General features: G+C 33.8%; 1 protein-coding gene across 1 annotated transcript; it reads left to right on the forward strand.

The window, feature by feature from the left end:
• The first annotated feature begins 15,743 nt into the window (after positions 1 to 15,743).
• Positions 15,744 to 20,466, forward strand: LOC108471458 (auxin response factor 23-like). The gene is made up of 14 exons (XM_017773074.2): positions 15,744 to 16,135; positions 16,555 to 16,667; positions 16,826 to 16,921; positions 17,064 to 17,120; positions 17,218 to 17,376; positions 17,717 to 17,801; positions 18,046 to 18,136; positions 18,343 to 18,507; positions 18,593 to 18,712; positions 18,811 to 18,886; positions 18,970 to 19,141; positions 19,236 to 19,822; positions 19,912 to 20,105; positions 20,190 to 20,466. Exons 1-14 carry the CDS (start codon positions 16,036 to 16,038, stop codon positions 20,290 to 20,292), a joined length of 2,118 nt encoding a protein of 705 aa, XP_017628563.1. The 5' UTR covers positions 15,744 to 16,035; the 3' UTR covers positions 20,293 to 20,466.
• Positions 20,467 to 20,812: the final 346 nt, after the last annotated feature.

The raw sequence follows: 20,812 nt of genomic DNA on the forward strand, positions 1-20,812 counted from the left end.
TCGACCCTGTGAATCTTATTCTCGCTGAGTTCAGTCCAATACAAAGGTGTATAACATTTGCAACCATATAAGGCTTCGTAGGGTGCCATTTTGATGCTCGATTGAAAACTGTTATTATAAGCGAATTCAATCAAAGGTAAATACTGTTCCTACGTACCTTCAACTCAAGAATACAACATCTCAACATATCTTCAAGAATTTGAATAATCAGTTCGGATTAACCACCTATTTGCGGGTGAAAAGTAGTACTGAAATGCAATTTTGTACCCAAAGCATCTTACAATTTCTTCCAAAATCGTGATGTGAATCTCTGATATCTGTCTGACACAATCGATAATGGTACACCATGCAATCTCACAATATTGAAAATGTATAATTCAGTTAACTTATCAAGTGAGTAATCGAATCGTATCGAAATAAAATGGGCTAATTTCATCAATCAATCAACTATAACCTAGATTGCATCTTTCTTTCTCGGATATAGAGGCAAACCCGGAACAAAGTCCATTGTCACTCTATCCCATTTCCATTCTGGAATCATAATCGGTTGTAACAAACTAGATGACACTTGATGTTTAGCTCGACAGATTAAGCATTTCGTAACAAATTCAAAGATATCACGCTTCATACCCGACCACCAATAAAGCTATTTTAGATCATAATACACTTTCGTACTACCCGGATAAACAGATAAACCACTGTTGTGAACATCATTCAAAATCATCTAAATCAATTCTGGATTTCTCAGAACAGAAATTCGATATCAGAATCTCAAACAATTATCTTTATCAACTCTGAATTCTAAATCAGAATCTAAATTACACTAAACTTGTTTTGCTAAAATCTCATTATCAACCTTCTGAACTTCGATAATCTGTTGAATGAATAACGGTCTTACTTTTAATTCGGCTAAAATTGAACCATCATCAGACACAACCAAATGAACATTCATCACACCCAGAGCAAACAATGATTTTCGTCTCAAAGAATCAGTAACAACATTTGCTTTTCCTAGACGATAATCAATCACAAGCTCATAGTTTTTTAGCAATTCTAACCATCTTCTTTGTCGCAGATTCAGATCTTTCTGAGTCATCAGATATTTCAAACTTTTATGATCAGAATATATGTGACATTTCTCACCAAACAGATAGTGGTGCCAAAATTTTAAAGCAAACACAATCACAGCTAATTCCAGCTCGTGCATCGGATAGTTCTTTTCATACGGCTTTAACTGTCTCGAAGCATAAGCAATGACTTTGCCTTCCTGTATCAAAACACATCCCATACCGTTCAACGAAGCATCATTATAGATCACAAATTCTTTACCCGATTCAGGTTGTACTAATACTGGAGTTTCAGTCAATAGGGCTTTCAATTGATGAAAACTTTTCTGACGCTTTTCGGACTATTCAAACTTTATATATTTTTGAAGTAGTTTCGTTAATAGAGTTACAATCATAGAAAAGCCTTTTACGAACCGTCTATAATAACCAGCAAGTCCCAAAAAACTACGAACTTTGGAGACATTTTTGGGAGGCTTCCAATCTAAATTAGCTGAAATTTTGCTCGGATCGACTCAGATACCTGATGCTGATACAATATGGCCCAGAAAATTAACTTCTCGTAACCAGAATTCACAGTTGCTAAACTTCACATATAATTGCTTATCACGCAAAGTCTGTAGCATTATTCTCAAATGATCGGCATGCTCGGACTTATCATACGAATAAATCAATATGTCATCAATTAATACGACAACAAAACGATTTAAATACGATCTGAAAATTATGTTCATCAAATCCATAAAGATAGCAGGTGCATTCGTTAATCTGAAAGGCATAACTAAGAACTCATAATGGCCATACATTGTTTTAGATGCAGTTTTCAAAATGTCTGAATCTTTTACTCGCAACTGATAATAATTAAATCTCAAATCTATATTCAAAAACACGATAGCTCCTTTCAACTGATCAAACAAATCAACAATTCGAGGCAGAGGATATTTATTCTTGATAGTCACTTTGTTCAACTGACGATAATCAATACACATTCTCATCATACCATCTTTCTTTTTCACAAACAGAACTGGTACACCCCAAGGTGAGAAACTTAGTTTAGCATACCCTATATCGATCAATTCTTGCAACTAAGACTTTAATTTTTTTAATTTAGTCGAAGCCATTTTATATGGAGTTATCGAAATCGGAGTAGTTCCCAGTACTAACTCAATACCAAATTCAATTTCTTGGATTGAAGGTAATCCCGGAAGTTCTTCAGAAAACACATTAGGGAATTCACAGACAACAGAAACTGATTCAACTTTCTTTTCTGACACTTTCGAATCAATCGCATAGGCAAAATAAGCTTCACAACCTTTTCTCACAATATTCAGAGCTTTCATTGTCGAAATCACAGCCAATAACCCATTTAAATCACTGGATTCAATTCGAACTATTTCATCATTTTTGCATCTCAAATAAATAGTTTTCTGTTTGCAATTCACAACAGCATCATGCAAAGTTAACTAATCTATAACCAAAATTATATCTAACGCATCAAAGGGTAATAATATCAGATCAGCCGGAAAACAAATATCTCTAAATATTAATGGACAATTCTTCCAAACTTTATCAATCAAAACACATCTACCTAAGGGGTTCGATACTTTAATCACAAATTTAGTAGACTCTATAGACAAAGTCTTACTGGATACTAAATTTATGTGTATATATGAATGTGTTGATCTAGGATCTATCAAACCAATCACAGAAGTATCGTAAAGTGTAAATGTACCTGTTATAATGTCAGAAGATGAAGCTTCCTTGCGATCAGATGACGTAGGCTCTAGCAGGTGCTCTAGCTTCAGATCGAACAACAGTGTCTTTAGTCCCTCTTTGACTACCACTCACATTTTTTATATTTTTGGAAGGTCTACCTCGAGCTGAAGTGTTACTAGGTCTCAGATTTTGTACAATTTCTTGCTCGATAGATTCAGGGCAATCACGGATGAAATGGTCTAATGATCCACATTTAAAACAAGCCCGATCATACAATTTACAATTGCCAAGATGTATTTTACCACAGTGTTTGCACTCAGGACAATCAGATCTAACATTTCCAACACTTGTAATAGAAGTAGCTGGAGCTCCAAAGCTCAAATATGATCTTGCACGATCTCTACTTGAATGTCCTACATTAGCCTTTGAACGGTTATAATCATCTCAAAACATTTTTGATGCAGATTGAAATGGCTTGCTCGATGATCTCTTTCACACTTCTCTAGCCTTTGAATCAGCTTTTCTTTTCTCTTTCCCGAGCTCTTCAACTTTACATGCTCGTTCAACAAGCATTACAAATTCTTTGATCTCAATAATCCCGACTAATAAACGAATGTCTTCATTTAGAGCATCTTCAAATCTTTTGCACGTTATTGCCTTAGTAGATACACATTCTCAAACATACTGATTCAGTCTTACAAATTCTCGCTCGTATTCTGTAACAAACATACGACCTTGTTTAAGCTCAGCAAACTCTTTACGTTTCTGGCAGATAAATCTCTGACTGGTGTATTTCTTTCGGAAATCAGCTTGAAAGAAATCCCAGATGACTCACTCTCTTGAAACCACTGATATCAAAGTCTTCCACTAGTGATACGTTGTATCTCTTAGAAGCGAAATGACACACTTTAAGCATTCATTGGGATTCAATGACAATTCATCAAATACTCGTATTGTCTTTTCCAACTAGAACTCGGTTCTCTTAACATCATCACTAGTTGTAGCACAGAATTTTTCTGCCCCATATTTTTTAATTTTATTGACTGGAGGCTTACTTAACAGAATCAGATTTGTTTTTGCCATAACAAGGACTTGCGGAGGATTCGCCGAGGTTGGTGATTGTTGAACAGCCGGATTAGTTCTAATGTATTGGGTGAACCAATCATTCATCATTTGATAGAAAGCTTATCTAACCTCTCCATCATGGCTACTCATAGCTGGTCTAGAGTCGGATGGTGCTGTCTTTTGAGCAGGAGTAGGCGTATTACTCTTGACATTATCAGCTACGGCTCGTTCGAAATCCATTTTCTATATAAAAACATATTTACATTATCAGGATTCATCACACTATCGCAGTTCATAAATATGGCATGTATAGCTAGACTCACATATGCTATATTAGTCCTAGAATCGACTAAATCGTAGCTCTGATACCAACCTAATGTAACACCCCTAACCCATATCCGTCGCCGGACTAGGGTTAAAGGCGTTACCGGACAAATGAAAATATTTCACAAATAATTCACAAACATCATTCACACATAATCATACATCATTACAGAGTCCCTTACATAGGTCAACGAGACCTTAAACGTGCTTTAGAAAGGGGTCGGAACAAAACAGAGCTCATACAAAATTTTTCAAAACTTAAACATTTTTTATAGTTATACAAGTCACACGTCCGTGTGAACAGGCCGTGTGCCTCACACGGCTTTTGACACACCTGTGTGTCTAGGCCATGTCAAAACAGGGCATACATACTGACTTGTCCACACGGCCACAAGACGCGCCCGCGTGCCTAGCCGTGTGAAAATTAGGAAGGCTACTGACTTGGATCACACGGCCAGTCACACGCCCATATGTTTATCCTTTGGTCGAAATTGACTTGGCCATACGGCCTAGCACACGCCCGTGTGTGTGATCGTGTGGTTTTCCTAAGCTCATTTCGAAACAGCCCTCGAGCAACACGGCTGAGACACACACTCGTGTCTCTGCCCGTGTAGGCAAAAACAGGCCATTCACAATGCCAAAATGCCACCCATTAAAGACCCTCCCTACAAGAAACAATTAAACATCAATTACATATCAAATGCTCAACCATTTCACGGCCAATACATACACTAATCATGCCATAAAATTATCTACCAATTTCATGCTTAATAGTCATACCAAATTATGTCAAAACATAAGACAAAATAATATCTAAACATTTGTTTCATAACCTCATTTTACTTCATTCAATCACATGCTATAAACTTACCAATTTCTCAAATATGCACATACCAAAACTTACCAAAATTGACCATTCCATTTGGTCATTCATAAATACATCACATAAACATAATTTGCATCACATATCATATACCAAAATCAAACCATAAGTTCAACCATAATTAAGTCATATCACATGGCTAAAATACACTTCACAAAACATATTCAGCTACCTCTAGTCTATACATGCCATACTCCAATATTTACACTTTCAAAATGTACCAAAATAGAGTTTGATAGTGTGGTGATAATCCTCAACGATCCCCGAGCTCCTGATAGCTATGATATCTATAAAACAATACAAACAGACACAATGTAAGCTTTCAAAAGCTTAGCAAGTCATATACAAATAAACTAAACAAATAACATCAATTCATTCATATAATTTAAGGCAAAATACATTCTCTTAGCCATATATCTCTTATATTTCATTTGAACATGATTCACATATACATATCATAACTCATTCTCATAGCAACTCATACTTATATCATATATTCACCAATGTGCATATACTTACCTTTCATTCTCAAACATGGTATACAATTCAAACGTACATGAGTCGGATACAAATTCACATAATCATCTATTTTCTCAGAATGCCCGTTGAACCGTTCAGAATCATAAGGATACGCGGATAGCTTAGAAATTTTGTACAATGCCAACGTTCCAGACGTGGTCTTACATGTAATCAAATATCGATGCCACTGTCCCAAATAGGGTCTTACACGAAATCAAATACGATGTTATCATCCCAGACGTGGTCTTACAAGTAAATCATAAGTCGATGCTAACGTCCCAGACGTGGTCTTACACGATAACACATATCGGATCCTATATCATGACATATGTATCCTAACTATTCCTAAGGTTCATACGGGGCTTTTCGAACGTCGGAACTTTGTCGATACTTTCTCGGATGTCTTATTTTTTCCAACTCATACATTCATCTATCATAGTTTAATAGCATATAATCGATAGTAATTCAATTCAAAACACACTTATTTGTATATAAACTTACCTCATACGGATTTGGATAGATGGAATCGGTTATTCGACGACTTTCAACTTTTTCTGATCTAATTCTGTTTTCTTTAGTTCTTGATCTTAATCATAGATTTCCTTAGCTAAACCCTAGAGTTCTTTTTCTTTTCTTTTGTTCATCAATTTTCGGCAATTTCATGAACATAATGGCTAATTTTAATGTTTTGTTTTAATTATAGTTAACATTAATGTTCATTTTACCATTTTACACTTGCATTATAAACATTTAAAACATTAATATCAAGGCTACTAATGTCCTGTAACACCCCTAATCTCGTATCCATCGCTGGAACAGGGTTACAAGATGTTACCAAAGTTTACAGAATAACTACACATAATTCCACAATTTTCTTATGTTCATATCAAAATTGTCCACCTGAGTTATAGTCATTAAATTATTTATATCTTGAGCTACAGAACTCCAATTTGGGAACCGCTAATTTTTCCTAAAACTATACTCACATATCATCATACCATAAAATTTTTAGAATTTTTGGTTTATCCAATAAGTACAGTTTATTCTTTAAAGTTACCCATGTTTCACTGTCCAACAGTCCTAACCCTTCTTTACTAAAAATTAATTATCTCTTAGTACGAGATTCGAATGATATTCCCATTTATTTCTTTTGAAAATAGACTCATTAAAGATTCTAAGAATATAAATTATAACTCATAATTATTTTTGTACAATTTTAATAATTTTTCAATTCAGAATGGGATTTCAAAATCATTCGACTGTCTCATACAAATTTTAATATCTCATAATATGAAATTCTTATGCTTACTAATATCTCATAATATGAAATTCTTATGCTTACACCGTTTCCTTTATAAGAAACTAGACTCGATAAGCTTTAATTTCACATTTTATTCAACCTCTAACTCAATTTCCATAATTTTTGGTGATTTTTCAAAATTAGGCTACTGCTATTATCTAAAATTGTTTTAGTGCAAAATATTAATGACTAAGTTTATAACATCTTTATTTCCTTTCACTACAATTTCCCATCACTCCCTCTTATTTTTCCTTCACTAACATATTAAGAACATAGTACTTCATGTAAGAAAACTCTACTTTAACATCACAAAAACCTATTACCCAAACTTACCAGAGTAACCACATTCACAATATCATATATCCATATAACTAATATACCATATGGCACCTCAATATACATATTTTCTTTACCATGCTTATACCATTTCATCCATGTGTGTATGAGAACCATTTATAACCTTATGAACTCATATGTTTTATATATATATATATATATATATATATATATATTTATACCATTGCTAGCCATACCAATGGCTAACTTCCAAACATTGTGTAACATTTATCATTTCACTAATTTAGCTTATACATGCCATTTTTAAAATAAGTAAACCATTATACCAAAATTGATAGCATGACAGTGTGATGAAGTCTCCGACCCGTCTCCCATTTCTTCTGAGCTTTCAAGCACTATAAGACAGGGAAAATAAAACCTAATAAGCATAATTATGCTTAGTAAGTTCATATAATATGAATTAAACTTACCAATCATATTTAACATTTAAACCATATAAAAGCATAATTTCCATTCATTTTGGCTATTTGCCTATTCATAAACATTTCAATCAAACATGTTAGTAACAAACGTACCAATAGGCATAGATGAGCTCATCATGCTATTTTCTCATTTCATCTCATATTTCTCATGTCTCGTTTTACTATCTCATCCGTTGAATCATTGGAATTATCGATGAATTTTCTAGTAGCACACACAAAGTGTACATTTCCATATTTCGTCAATTCATATCCAGGATTTAGCCCTTAGGATGTTAAATCATCAAGCACTCTCTCGAGTTACATATCAAATAACCGTAGCGAATCAGGATTACTATTTTAAGGAAAATCCTATCCACCTTAAGTTACCATAGTGAATTAGGAACAAATCCTATCCACTTTATATATTTATAGTGAATCAGGAATAAATCCAATTCACTTTAATTTCTTTTAGTGAATCAGGAATAAATCCTATTCACTTTTATTTCTCGAGAAGGCTTTTGGCAGATTTTCCATTCGAGCTCAATCCATTTCTGCAACACATGCAAAACCTCATTTATTTCGGGAAATTTCCATTTATCTATCGATCACCTATATTCAAAAGAAATTTCACCCATTTATTAATTTCCAAACATGTATCATTTCTTTCATTTCACATCTATATAATTCATATATTCAATTTCATACATCATATACAATACAATACAACATTTAAATTAACATATTTACATACTCATTCAAGTTATACGAACTTTCCTCGATAGCAACTTGTAATCGAAATTCTTCTAATCCGATATCTTTTCTTTTCCACGATCACTTTCCTTTTTCGATCTTTCTGGGTTTATATAAATAAATTTAACATCAATTCAACATATTTCATACTCATTTGAATTCAACTCTTGTTCTAGGCAAAATTACTATTTTACCCTTAAACTTTTCATAAATTCCATTTTTGTTCCTAGGCTTGGAAATTAATATTCATGCAAATTAATCCTTATTCCAAGCCTATTTGATTTTTACATCTCACATTTACAACACTTATATTTCATAAAATTCAAAATTTTTCTTTAAATTTCATAAGTTTACAAATTAGTCCCTATTACACAAAACTTTTAATTTATTCTTGAATTTAATCCTTTACCTAATTCTAACTTGAAATTTATCAATTTAACCCCTAATTCATCAATTAATTCAACATAAACCATGCTAAAAAATCTACTAACTTTCAAAATTTCAACATATACTAAGTAGTTTTTTGTTCTAGGATTCCAAAAACATCAAAATTACAAGAAAAGAGACTAAATTGACTTACCAAATTAAGCTTGAACCTTAAAACCCTAATTCTTCCTTTTTCTTTTTTCTTTTCTCTTTTCTTTTTCTCCCTTTCTCCCATGTTTTTCGTTTCAACTTTTTGTTCTTCTTTTTATCTTTGTTTCTTTATTTTGTTTTATTTATTTACTTTAATTCCTTTCTTTATTCATTTAATAATAATATATTATAAAACATAAATATCTTTTACTTATATAATAAGTAAATATATAATTATATTACAAGTGCACATATATTTATTATTACTATAACACATATATGGTTTTATTACCATACATTTGTCTCTATTTATTTTATTTAATAATAATAATAATAATAATAATAATAATAATAATAATAATAATCTAGTAACATATTTTAACACATAGAAATCCTAGATTTTTATGCTTATACCACCTCAAATTTGACAAATTAACACAATTGCCTATTTGGTCTTTTTCGTAATTAGACACTTAATTGGTAAAATTTTCCAGTCAAAATTTTCATGTGACCTTTTTAACATATTACTAATCATATATAATATTAAAATAATTTATATTTTCGGGTCGAATTGGTGGTTATGAAACCACTATTCCTACTTCACTGGAAATGGGCTGTGTAACACCCCGTACCCGAGACCGTTGCCGGAGTCGAACACGAGGTGCTAACCGACTTAATTCATTTACTCTCACAGTCCATTTGAAAATTTTCCAGACAACTGGCTAACTGCGTCACTGTCACCTTAAAAATCATAACTTGAGTTCCACAACTCGAAAATCAGTTTTGTAATTTTTCCCCAAAACTAGACTCATATATCCATCTACAGATTTTTTTCTAGAATTTTTGGTCAGGTCAATTAGTAAAGTTTATTAGTTAAAGTCTCCCCTGTTACAGGGTGCGACTACACTGACCTTCAAGCATTACGACTTGGATATCTCCCTGTAAAGGGCTTCAATACTAATGCCGTTTGTTTCTATAGAAACTATACTCAAAAAGGAATCTATACATATATGGCATGACTTCTAAATGTCTCTGGTTAATTTATAGAGAATTTCCAAAGTCAGATCAGGGGATCCAGAAACCGTTCTGGCCCTGTCTCACGAAAACTTTAACATCTCATAATATACCGCTCATATGAACGTTTCGTTACTTTCCTATGAAAATAGATTCATCAAGGTTTGATTACATAATTTATTCACTATTTAATTCCATTTCTACTATTTTTAGTGATTTTTCACATCCACATCACTGCTACTGCCAGCATCTATTTTTAAGGTAAACTTTACCTAATTCATGATCCTCCATGGATCAACTAGAGTTTGTCATACATATACCAAAAGTGATCATGAATAACCATTCCCATGGCTAACCGTTACCAACATTTCCATACCTCTCGATGGACAACATACAAAACGATTATAATGCTATGATCAAAGTATATTTAAGCCATTTTCGCATGGCTATCCAAATTTACACAAAACCGAAGGGTTCATGACCAACAACAAAAGAGTGGTCCTATACATGCCATTTCAAAGTTCAACCAAAAGTATACCAAAAAGGAGCTTTGATAGTGTGGGCGACTTTGACTTCAAAGTCCCGAGTCCGATAGCTGAAGAACCAAAATCTATAAAACAGAAAATCAAAGAAACGGAGTAAGCATTAAATGCTTAGTAAGTTTTGAGCAAAGAATTTAAGCACATCAGAAGTATAGCATTCATATAACTAAACGGATAATTCCATATATACATATTCTCAAATCATTCCTACTTCACATTCCAACCCCTATATTCATACATAAGGGATCATTTTAGCCAAATACCGGAAGCTCATTACTCGACTGAGCGAATATTATTCGAAGGGAATCAACTATTCCAATGCACATACGAAACATACCTCATTGTTGGGATTTTACAAGCGTATTAATTGAAATTTTTACAGCAAGATTGCTCATTCCCAAATCACGTACCTTCGGAATTTAACCGGATATAGCTACTCGTTCAAATGCCTTCGGGACATAGCCTGGTTATAGTAACTCGCATAAATGCCTTCGGGACTTAACCCGGATTTAGTAACTCGCACAAATGCCTTCGGGCTTAGCCCGGGATTAGTAACTCGCACAAATGCCTTCGGATCTTAGTCCGGATATAGTCACTTAGCACAAAGCCTTCGGGACTTAGCCCGGACATCATTCGAATAACCAAGCACATATATCAATAAATCATGACACATCCGTATTTCATTTTCATTACCATAGCTCAAACACAAGACACTTATCACACTTGCAATTTCGGCTCAATAGCCACATACAAAGAGCATGATTTTGATTTGCTTAAAACATGATCTAATCAAATCATAATCTAAGTTCTATTACTCAAAAACTTACCTCGGATGTCGTCGAACGATTTTGATGGCTATTCGACCACTTTTTCCTTCCCTTTATCGGATCTAGTTCCCCTTTGCTCTTGAGCTTAATTTAACAAATAAATTGATTTAATCATTTGAGCATCGAAAAGAGGAACTCAAGGTACTTAGCCCATATATATTCATTAGACATTAAAGTCACATACATATAAAATCATGAATCAACTCAACATATTATCCCACACTTCCTTTTAGCCGATTGTCTAAGCCAAGATAAAAGCATCAATATGCTTGCCTCTAACCGAATACATGCAACGCCAATCCATCTCATGTGGCCGAATATGCATGTCTACGTTGAGGCCATTTATATACTTAGTACCACATATAAATGACATACATTTTACTAACTAATGCATTACATATTATAACTCAATACGCATCCATCATTTACTCCATAACTAAAACACCACCATATATAAACATATACCTTGAGATGATATATATATGTCAAACCAATACATCACGTGCAAATATATATATATATATATATATATATATATATATATATAGATATATGCAAGAGCCGAATCACAAGGCTGATTATAACCATCTCATATTTTTTCATTCCATACCCGAATGCACAAGTACATTATAATAGCTTCCAACTTAATTCATCATAAATTTTCTTTTTTTTTTTTTTTTTTCATGGCCGAATGCTCCTTCTACACCATTTACCTTCACAAAGCATGAATTTCATCATCCAACTTACAAGCTTACAATCTCATGAAGTTTAACCTCATAGTATCTATCAAACTCTCACTCATTAGCTTCTATCATAAACCTCCAACAACACCAAATAAACATATACTTCGTGGGTCTATGGTAGAACCAAGAAAGGAACTCATAGATATCAAGATGTAAGCAAACTACCATTATTCATCTAAGTTTAGCATGAAACACAACCATCACCCTTATTAATCTTTTATAGCCGAAAACCATACTCACCCCAAAAATCAAAATTTCAACATGGTTTACAAAAATCACTTGATATCTCACTCAATATCAACTAAAATTTCAAGAGCTAGTACAAACTTCCTTACCTTAATAGTGACCTAGGATGACCGATTGCTTCACTCCCTTCTTCTTTCTTTCAATTCGGCCAAGAAGAACCAAAGAACACAACTTGTTTTTCTTTCTTCCTTAGAACATTCGGCCAAGAGAAATGAAGAAAGATGGACACTTTTTTTTGTTTTCTTTCTTACATTCACGGTAATGGGGAGGGGGAGAAACAATCACACACCTTCTTTCCTTTTTCCATTTCTTTATTACCCATACTCCTTATTTTATTGTTCCTAACATACATCACTAACATAACATGTTTGTGACATGTTTTCACTCATAGCATGGCCGGCCACTAGCTCAAATATTGGGAAATTTGACATGCAAACCCACCATTTCTATAACATGCATTAATAGGCCACTTTACATTTGCCTAGCACATTTCTAAATTTTCTCACATAAGTCTTATTTACTAAAATTCACTTACAATTAACAAAATTCAAACATGAAATTTTCACACATGCATAAGTACATATAATGAGCATCAATTAGGACGGTTAATTATTTTTTTATGACTCGGTTTAGTGGTCCCGAAACCACTTTCCGACTAGGGTCAATTTAGGGCTGTCACAGGCTGTTACATGTCCGCTCATATGTTCAATGGTCAAATAACAACATAAGACCTCTCAATTAAAAAGACATATCAAATAGGTACTTTAGCAAATAGAAGGCCACTTTTACAAATTACGCGGTTAGGTCCTTTTATCAAATTAAGCACACAAATGATCAAATTTTCGTACGGAACTTTCACACATGTAAATTCACATATTATAAGCACAGAAAATAATATTAAAATATTTTTCTAACTCGAATTTGTGGTCCCAAAACTACTATTCTGACTAGGGTCTAAACCGGACTGTTACAGATCGAGTGAGAGTGTTACAGACTCTCTGTTAGGGTTGTTTAAATGGCCGGTTTAGTTAAAACCCAAACCGAATTACAATTAACCGAATTACCTGAAATGTAAAAATCTTTAAACATAATCGAACTGATTTTTTTTCAAATACATTAACCGAACCAAAATATTTCAATTAATTTGTTTGATTAACCGAATTAACTGAAATTTATATTTTTTCTTTTAGTTAAAATAAAAATCAAACATATAAAAAATAAATTGCTAATGTTCATTATCATTTTTAATAGTTCAAAACATATATTATATATAATTCATATTATTTATTTCGATTAATATAAAAAATAGTTCAAAAATACATTCCTAATATTAAAATATATTATATATAAAATATATTATTTAATTGGGTTAATTACCGTTTTGAATCAAATTAGTCAATAATCAAAATTCTAAAAATTATTAATTGACCTTCGATCAAACTAAATTCGACTATTGCCTATTAACTGAATTAGATCGATTCAGTTGGTTAATTCAATATTAACCGAACTGTGAACACCCCAACTCTCTGCCTCGTCTGGGTGATCGGCCTTGTGACAATCACCATACTCTCTTTCATATTCTATCCATGTTGCATCACAGTATTCAAAAATATTAAGGATATTTAAAGGTTAAAATATGTAATAAGTTTTTATACTTTTCAGAAATTTAAAATTTAATCTTCATACTTTTATTTTTCAAAATTCAAAATTCATGCTCAACTATTAACAACCTTAATTATTTTAGTTATATAACTGTCAAGTGATTATATTTTTAAATTTTAAAATGTTACACTAACGAGTTTAATAATGTTAACAATTTAACTTAAATTTTAAAATTTTAAAAATAAAAATATGAGAATTAAATTAATTCTAATTTATAGTTTAAGTTATAAAGTTAGGGATTCGAATGAACTTCTTTTAGTTTCAAATAAATAGTGGTTTTAGATTAAGAATCATCAACGTCATTAAATTGGGAACAAAAGAACGAAGGCAAAGAAGGCGTAGGCCTAGCTAGGCCACTGCAAAAGTTGCCTACTGGCGTGGCTTACTCTACTCTCTCACTTTCTTTATTAATTGAAAACTATTTCCACCTGACACCTTCCTAGTTTGGGGCCCACTCCCACGTGTCATCCTCTGAACTAATCTGTTTAGTTCCAGCCACTGTCGGCCGGCCAAATCCACAGTAACGTCGTTATCACTTTATCAGCTGCAGCCAGCATAGGTTTCCTCAAACCGGTTAAACACAGTCCGGTCCCGTTTGTTTACGTTTCAATTTCAGTTCTCAGCGTTGGGGTTTAACGGAGATCCATGTGATTAACAGCCAAGACCGCGAAACAGTGTGTAGTAGGAACACTGTCTTTTCACTTTTGTCGCCTTGCCTACCTTACCTTCTTTTCACATTGATTGCTGGGTTTTTGGAGTTTAGACGTGTCATTTTCACCTCCGTAATTGCTCCAGCTTGTTTGTCCTTTTTTTTTAGTCCATTACAGCCCAAATAAAAACCTTGCAGATATATACACGCACATATATGTAGATATGTGTATGAATTTGATCAAATCCCATTGATTTTAAGGGATATAGCTAGGTCTCTAGATGTAGTGCAAGCTAGCAACCCTTGGATGGATGCTTCACAAATCAACATTGTAGACTTGAATGGTAAAAGCTCAAGCCACCTATATCTAACCCCACCATTGCAGATAAGCCAAGGGCAAGGGCGTAGTTCAGTGAATCCATCACAATGAAAGAGAAAAAAAAAAAAACGCCTCATGTGATTCACAAGCTCACTTAGCATGTAGGTCACTTGATATTATTGTTTTAGTTGATAATTTAATATAATAATAAATAAAATATATACTGATCTAAACTTTTAAATAATTAATATAAATAAAAAAATTAATTTGTAAAATACAAAAGTCAAATTGGAAAAACTCCTTTTAACAACATTTCTAACTCCAAAACCCAGGTATTTGACGTTACTTTTAAAGCTGAGAAGTGCTGTAGCGAGGCGTTAATCGAATTTTACTCAACATTGGAAAAGGGTTGAAAAGAAGAGGCCGAGAATGCCATGGAATTCAATATGGGATAAGCGCATTTGCATGAAAAGGGCAATGGGAAAAAAAACACGTAGTATACATCGATGCCCAATGTAGCAAATATCGCCAGGAATCAACGACAACGACAACGACCCACCCTCCAAACAAAGCAAAGGGAGAAACAAGACAAAATCTGTATTACTGACGTTAAACAATATATCTTAAAAGTTAAAACCATAATAATCATGGTTGAAAAGTTTTATACTTAATTACGTTACTCTAACAGGAAATGTATCTTCAAAACTGACACCTTTTTGTCTTCTCTTACATTGCATGCACTTTGAGGTAAACGATAAAAACGTTTTTGCATTAAGAGCTGGGGGTCAATAGAGCCTAGAGCGGGCCGGGTTGTTGAAAGTGAGAGCTTGTTTCTATGGTGACACGACCTAGCCGCCTGATGCTCGAGGTGTACGTACTCCTTTTAGTCTACTTTTCTTGTCTTTTTCATTTTTAATTTCTCTACATAACTTCAACTTACACACACCCTTTTGCCTTCCCCTTCCACTCTCCTTTTATTTACTGCATCTTTCCTTGTTCCGGGAAAGAAGCTTCTTCTTTTTTCTTTGTATATACTCCATCTTTTGGGTTAAGAAAGGAGGGAAAAAGCGGAAGATAAATGGACGGTGAACGGAATGGTTTGAAGGCTAAGGTCCCATTTCACCCCAGAAGACGTAGCAACGTCTATGGCTTGCCGTTGCTTCCTCCGAACAATCAAGGTTTTATATCTTCATTTCTGGCACCAACACTTGTTTATCAAGTATCAAACATGTTTGATAAACTTGAGTACTGCTAGCATTTTAAAATCTGCTTATTGTAGAATGATATGATGACGGAGTAGTATCTATGTTTTTTTTTTCTTTTTTTTGCGCTTGAACTTGTTGGTCGAAGATTATTTCTTTTGTATTTCGTTTCAACCTTATATGCAATGTAGTACACGACAAACATTGGGAATTAATTAACCAATCAATCATCTCATTTATGTTTTGGTCCTAATTCTTGGCTCTGTTTGGTCTGTAGAATGGGTCCCAAATGTTTCGATTTGCTCATATCTCTGATTATCAGAACTTTTTTTTTTCTTTTGTTTCATTTAGATTGGTTTTTAAGTGTTATGGCTTGAATTTGTGTGTGAAACCAGGAGAAAAAGATGATCTACATGTTCAACTATGGCATGCATGCGCTGGTCCTTCAGTTTATGTGCCACACGCTGGGGAAAAGGTTCTGTATTTCCCTCAAGCTCACATAGAACAGGTATAAGCAAATCTTTTACTCTACTTAATTAAATCAAATAATTAATTAACTCCATTTTTTCTTTCTTATTCAAAAAAAAAGAAGTAAGAAAAAGCATTTTGTATGAATAAATATATGCTTGTGCATTCATCTGTTTGATGACCGAGCTTTTGACACAGGTGGATGCATGTATGAATCAAGATGGGATAATGGAAATGCCTATCTACAATTTGCCTTCTAAGATCCTTTGCAGGGTGATGCATGTTCAGCTTAAGGTATCTGCTATAAATGTACCTTCAATTGTTTCCTAATGACTTTGATTGGAACAATGGATAGCATAGACTTACAGGAGGTTAATATGCAAATGCAAAGCTCATCATAAGTTGTTGTTTTTGATGCATCTTTGCCATATTGCAGGTTGAACCTGGCACAGATGAGGTCTTTGCACAAATAACACTGATTCCAGAAGCAGAGGTTAGATATTGAAATGCTTAGAGTAATTGTTTTTCATTTACTTTGCCTTGGAATCTCCCTATTATCTTTTACCTAAATGCTTTTCTGCGTCAAATAGCAAGATGAGGAAAGTTTGGAGCATAGAAATTATCAACCTTTACCCCAGAAAGCTTATCCAGTGTTCTTTAGTAAGAAACTCACTCCATCAGATACAAGCACACATGGCGGATTCTCTATCCCAAAGCGACATGTTGATGATGGGTGGATCCCACCCCTGGTTGGTACACCATTATGTGATCTTTTGTCTTTTTAGTGCACTTATATTCAAAACAGAATGCTTTTGAAAATTTGAAGATTAGATAAGGGCTTTCTTGTTCTTCAAACTAACAAAGGGTGCGGAAACTGGAACTTGCCAACCCTCCTTTTAATTAAACTATTTGTGACAATGTAAATTTCCAGACTAGTTTCTTTCTGTCGTAAGGCACAAAAACACATATTTATGGTTTTTTTGGAAGGTTCTTTAAATATTTTGCCAGGTTTACCATATCAATGAAGTCTTAACTGATCTAGATAGGCCATATCATTCATGAGTTGTTAAGTTATGCATATTGTTACAGGACATGTCTCAGCAAACCCCACAACAGGAATTGGTTGCAATAGACTTGCACGGTTTTGAGTGGCGCTTTCGACATATTTATCGAGGTACCTTAATCTATCTTGCACTGATCTACATTTAAGGATTACCATGATCAGCTCATTGTACCATGAAAGTAATTTTAGATATCTCCGAGAAATCCACGTATTAAAGTAATGTAGTATACCATGTAGTTTGTCTTAATGAGCTTATGCTTATGTAAAAGGATTATTTTTCACTGTTCTTTGTTTGTTTAGAAAAGCTATTTATATAGTTAGTTTCCTTATGGAATTTGTTCCCTTTCAAATGTAGGTCAGCCAAAAAGGCACTTGCTTACAAGCGGCTGGAGTACATTTCTGACTTCAAAGAAGCTTCTTGCTGGGGATGAATGTATCTTTCTTAGGTTCTCTTTCTCTCTGCCAATTCCCCAAAAAAATTATTTGTGTCCATGTTTCTGCACAAACTTGTCTCTTTTGTGTTTCACATAGGCATAGACATGGACATGCACATGATTCAATGTTTTTCTTTTACTAGAATGTTGGTTTTATAGTAGTATATCTTAGGTGATGAATAAATCAAATAATTTCAAGAAAATTTATTGTTCTCTAGAGGGGAAAAAGGAGAGCTCCGTCTTGGAATTCGGCGAGCAACGACTGTTCTGAAATATACATCAACATCCGTCATATCTGGTCATAGCATGCGTCATGGCATACTAGCAAGTGCTTTTCATGCCTTCTCTACCAGAAGCATGTTTAATGTCAACTACCGTCCTTGGTAAGGTGTAATAAAGTTCAATTTAATATACAACTTGTCACACTGGAACTGGAAGAGGAAGGCATTCATTCTTGCACCTCTGCAGGTCTACTTCTTCTGAATTTATCATCTCATTAGATCGGTATATGAAGTCGGCTCAAATTGACTATTGCATCGGGACAAGATTTAGAATGCGATTAGAAGGCGAAGAATGTGCGGAACAAAGGTTATCATTTCAAAACCCAGCATATGTGATTTGATATATTGAAGTATGTTTTTGGATCCTGGATCCCTTCAAATTTAATGCACTATTCTCAAAAACAGACCTTCTGGCACTATCATAAGCATTGAAGATGTGGATCATACTAGGTGGCCTAATTCTGAATGGAGATGTCTGAAGGTAACATGTGTTTAATTTCAAATGCATGATTGCATTGATATTTGATTTGAAGCTAAAGACTCATGGTTGTACAATTTTGATAGGTGAAATGGGATCTCACAGCAGGTGAAAATTTTCATCCTGAAAGAGTTTGTCCTTGGAACATTGAACCAACGGAATTTAGTATCAAGAAGAGACCCTCCATTCTACGTAACCAAAAGAAGGCTCGTACTGATGATGTATCATCCCCTGGGTTTTCTACCCTGCTAATGGATGGTAACTATACTTGTGTATGGATTCAACATGATTTGCATTTATAATAAATGTTGGCAGACTTTGCAGCTACTGATCATAATTTCTTCTTTACCAGGCATGTGGAGTGGTTCCATTAAATACGAATCTCAAAGTAGCTCAGGGGTCTTGCAAGGTCAAGAAGATAGTGACACAGATGGTAATCAACCCGATGCACTAAGACAACCATTACCACATTGCCTCCCACTAAATCACAGTTGGGATTCAATGCAACAGCCAATACAGAATCAACGAGAGATTGGCGCAGCACCCTTTTCTGGTGGACAAGTAGAAAGTTTGGGTCTTCATAATAGTTGGTCCACAACATTCTCCTCCTCAAATGGAGTACATGAAGATGCTATTGCTAGCAGAAAAATTTCAGTTCCAAATGTTAATTCTCAGGAATGGAGTATTTCAGAACCAAGGAATGAAAATGAAACATCATGGTGCGAACCAAAGGAGGGACATGCATGCATGCTTTTTGGAGTAAATTTAGTTACCGGTCCACTGGAGCCCCCTTCACCCCAACTTGTCACTTCTAGCGAGCTTGAAAGTCATTGTTCTATTCCTCCAACTTCTCAGTCAACTGTTTCGAAACCTTCTAAGGGTACATCTAGCAAGCAGTGTGACAACTGCTGTTCTGCTAGCAATTGGAGTTGCACCAAGGTCATACTTTCATTTTGGCATACGTGAATTATTGTTGAAGTCGATTGTTCCCCTAAATTGATTCTAAGAACATACCCTTTCTCTTATAGGTACTCAAGCATGGGACTGCTCTTGGAAGATCAGTTGATATCACTAGATTTGACGGATATAAAGACCTCATCTCTGAGCTTGATCGCATGTTTGATTTTAATGGACGATTGATTGATGGAAGCAGCGGCTGGCATGTAACCTTTACTGATGATATAGGGGAGATGAGGATGATTGGAGATCATTACCCATGGCAGTTAAGTGCAAAACTAAACAAAAATTCCATCTAAGTACAACACCCAAAAAAATGTATTTTAACCATATCTCATTGGAATTGCAGGAAATTTCAGAATGAGGTCCGAAGGATGCTGATCAACCCGAAGGAAGAAATTGGAAGGGTGAATCAGAGCTCACTACTGGCGCCTTATGATGAAGTGTTTTAAATCAGGTTTGTTGATTGGCCATCAGTCTCGTTATCTGTTGAGTGCTTTCCAATAGGGAGGAAGAAATGCCAATGCAACAAACTGCATGAGCCGAAAGTTAATTTTTTGTTTTCTAAATGCTGTATGGACATTGTTGGTAATTAAATTATAACTTTTTCTTTTGTCCAATTAAAAGCTGCCACCTAGAACAAAAAAGCTACATAAGTATTGCCATGTATTTATTTATATCAAGTAATTCTAAAAATTAAAATGAATTATTTATAATTTATAATTATATAAAATTAAAATATATTAAAAAGTTTAAATATTTTAAAAAGAAAATCCAGATATTCAAAATAAAACTTTAAAATTTATATAAAAAGTTTAGTACTTTTAAATTCATAAACTTTATTTTTATATTATTAAACGTATATATATAACCATATAATAAATAATTAATATAACTTATTATTTTAAAAAATTAATATCAAAATTTTATTTTAATAACATTAATAATAATTTTAAAATTTAAACAATATTC

This window comes from Gossypium arboreum, chromosome 11 (genome assembly GCF_025698485.1).
Source record: "Gossypium arboreum isolate Shixiya-1 chromosome 11, ASM2569848v2, whole genome shotgun sequence".
Taxonomy (NCBI): domain Eukaryota; kingdom Viridiplantae; phylum Streptophyta; class Magnoliopsida; order Malvales; family Malvaceae; genus Gossypium; species Gossypium arboreum.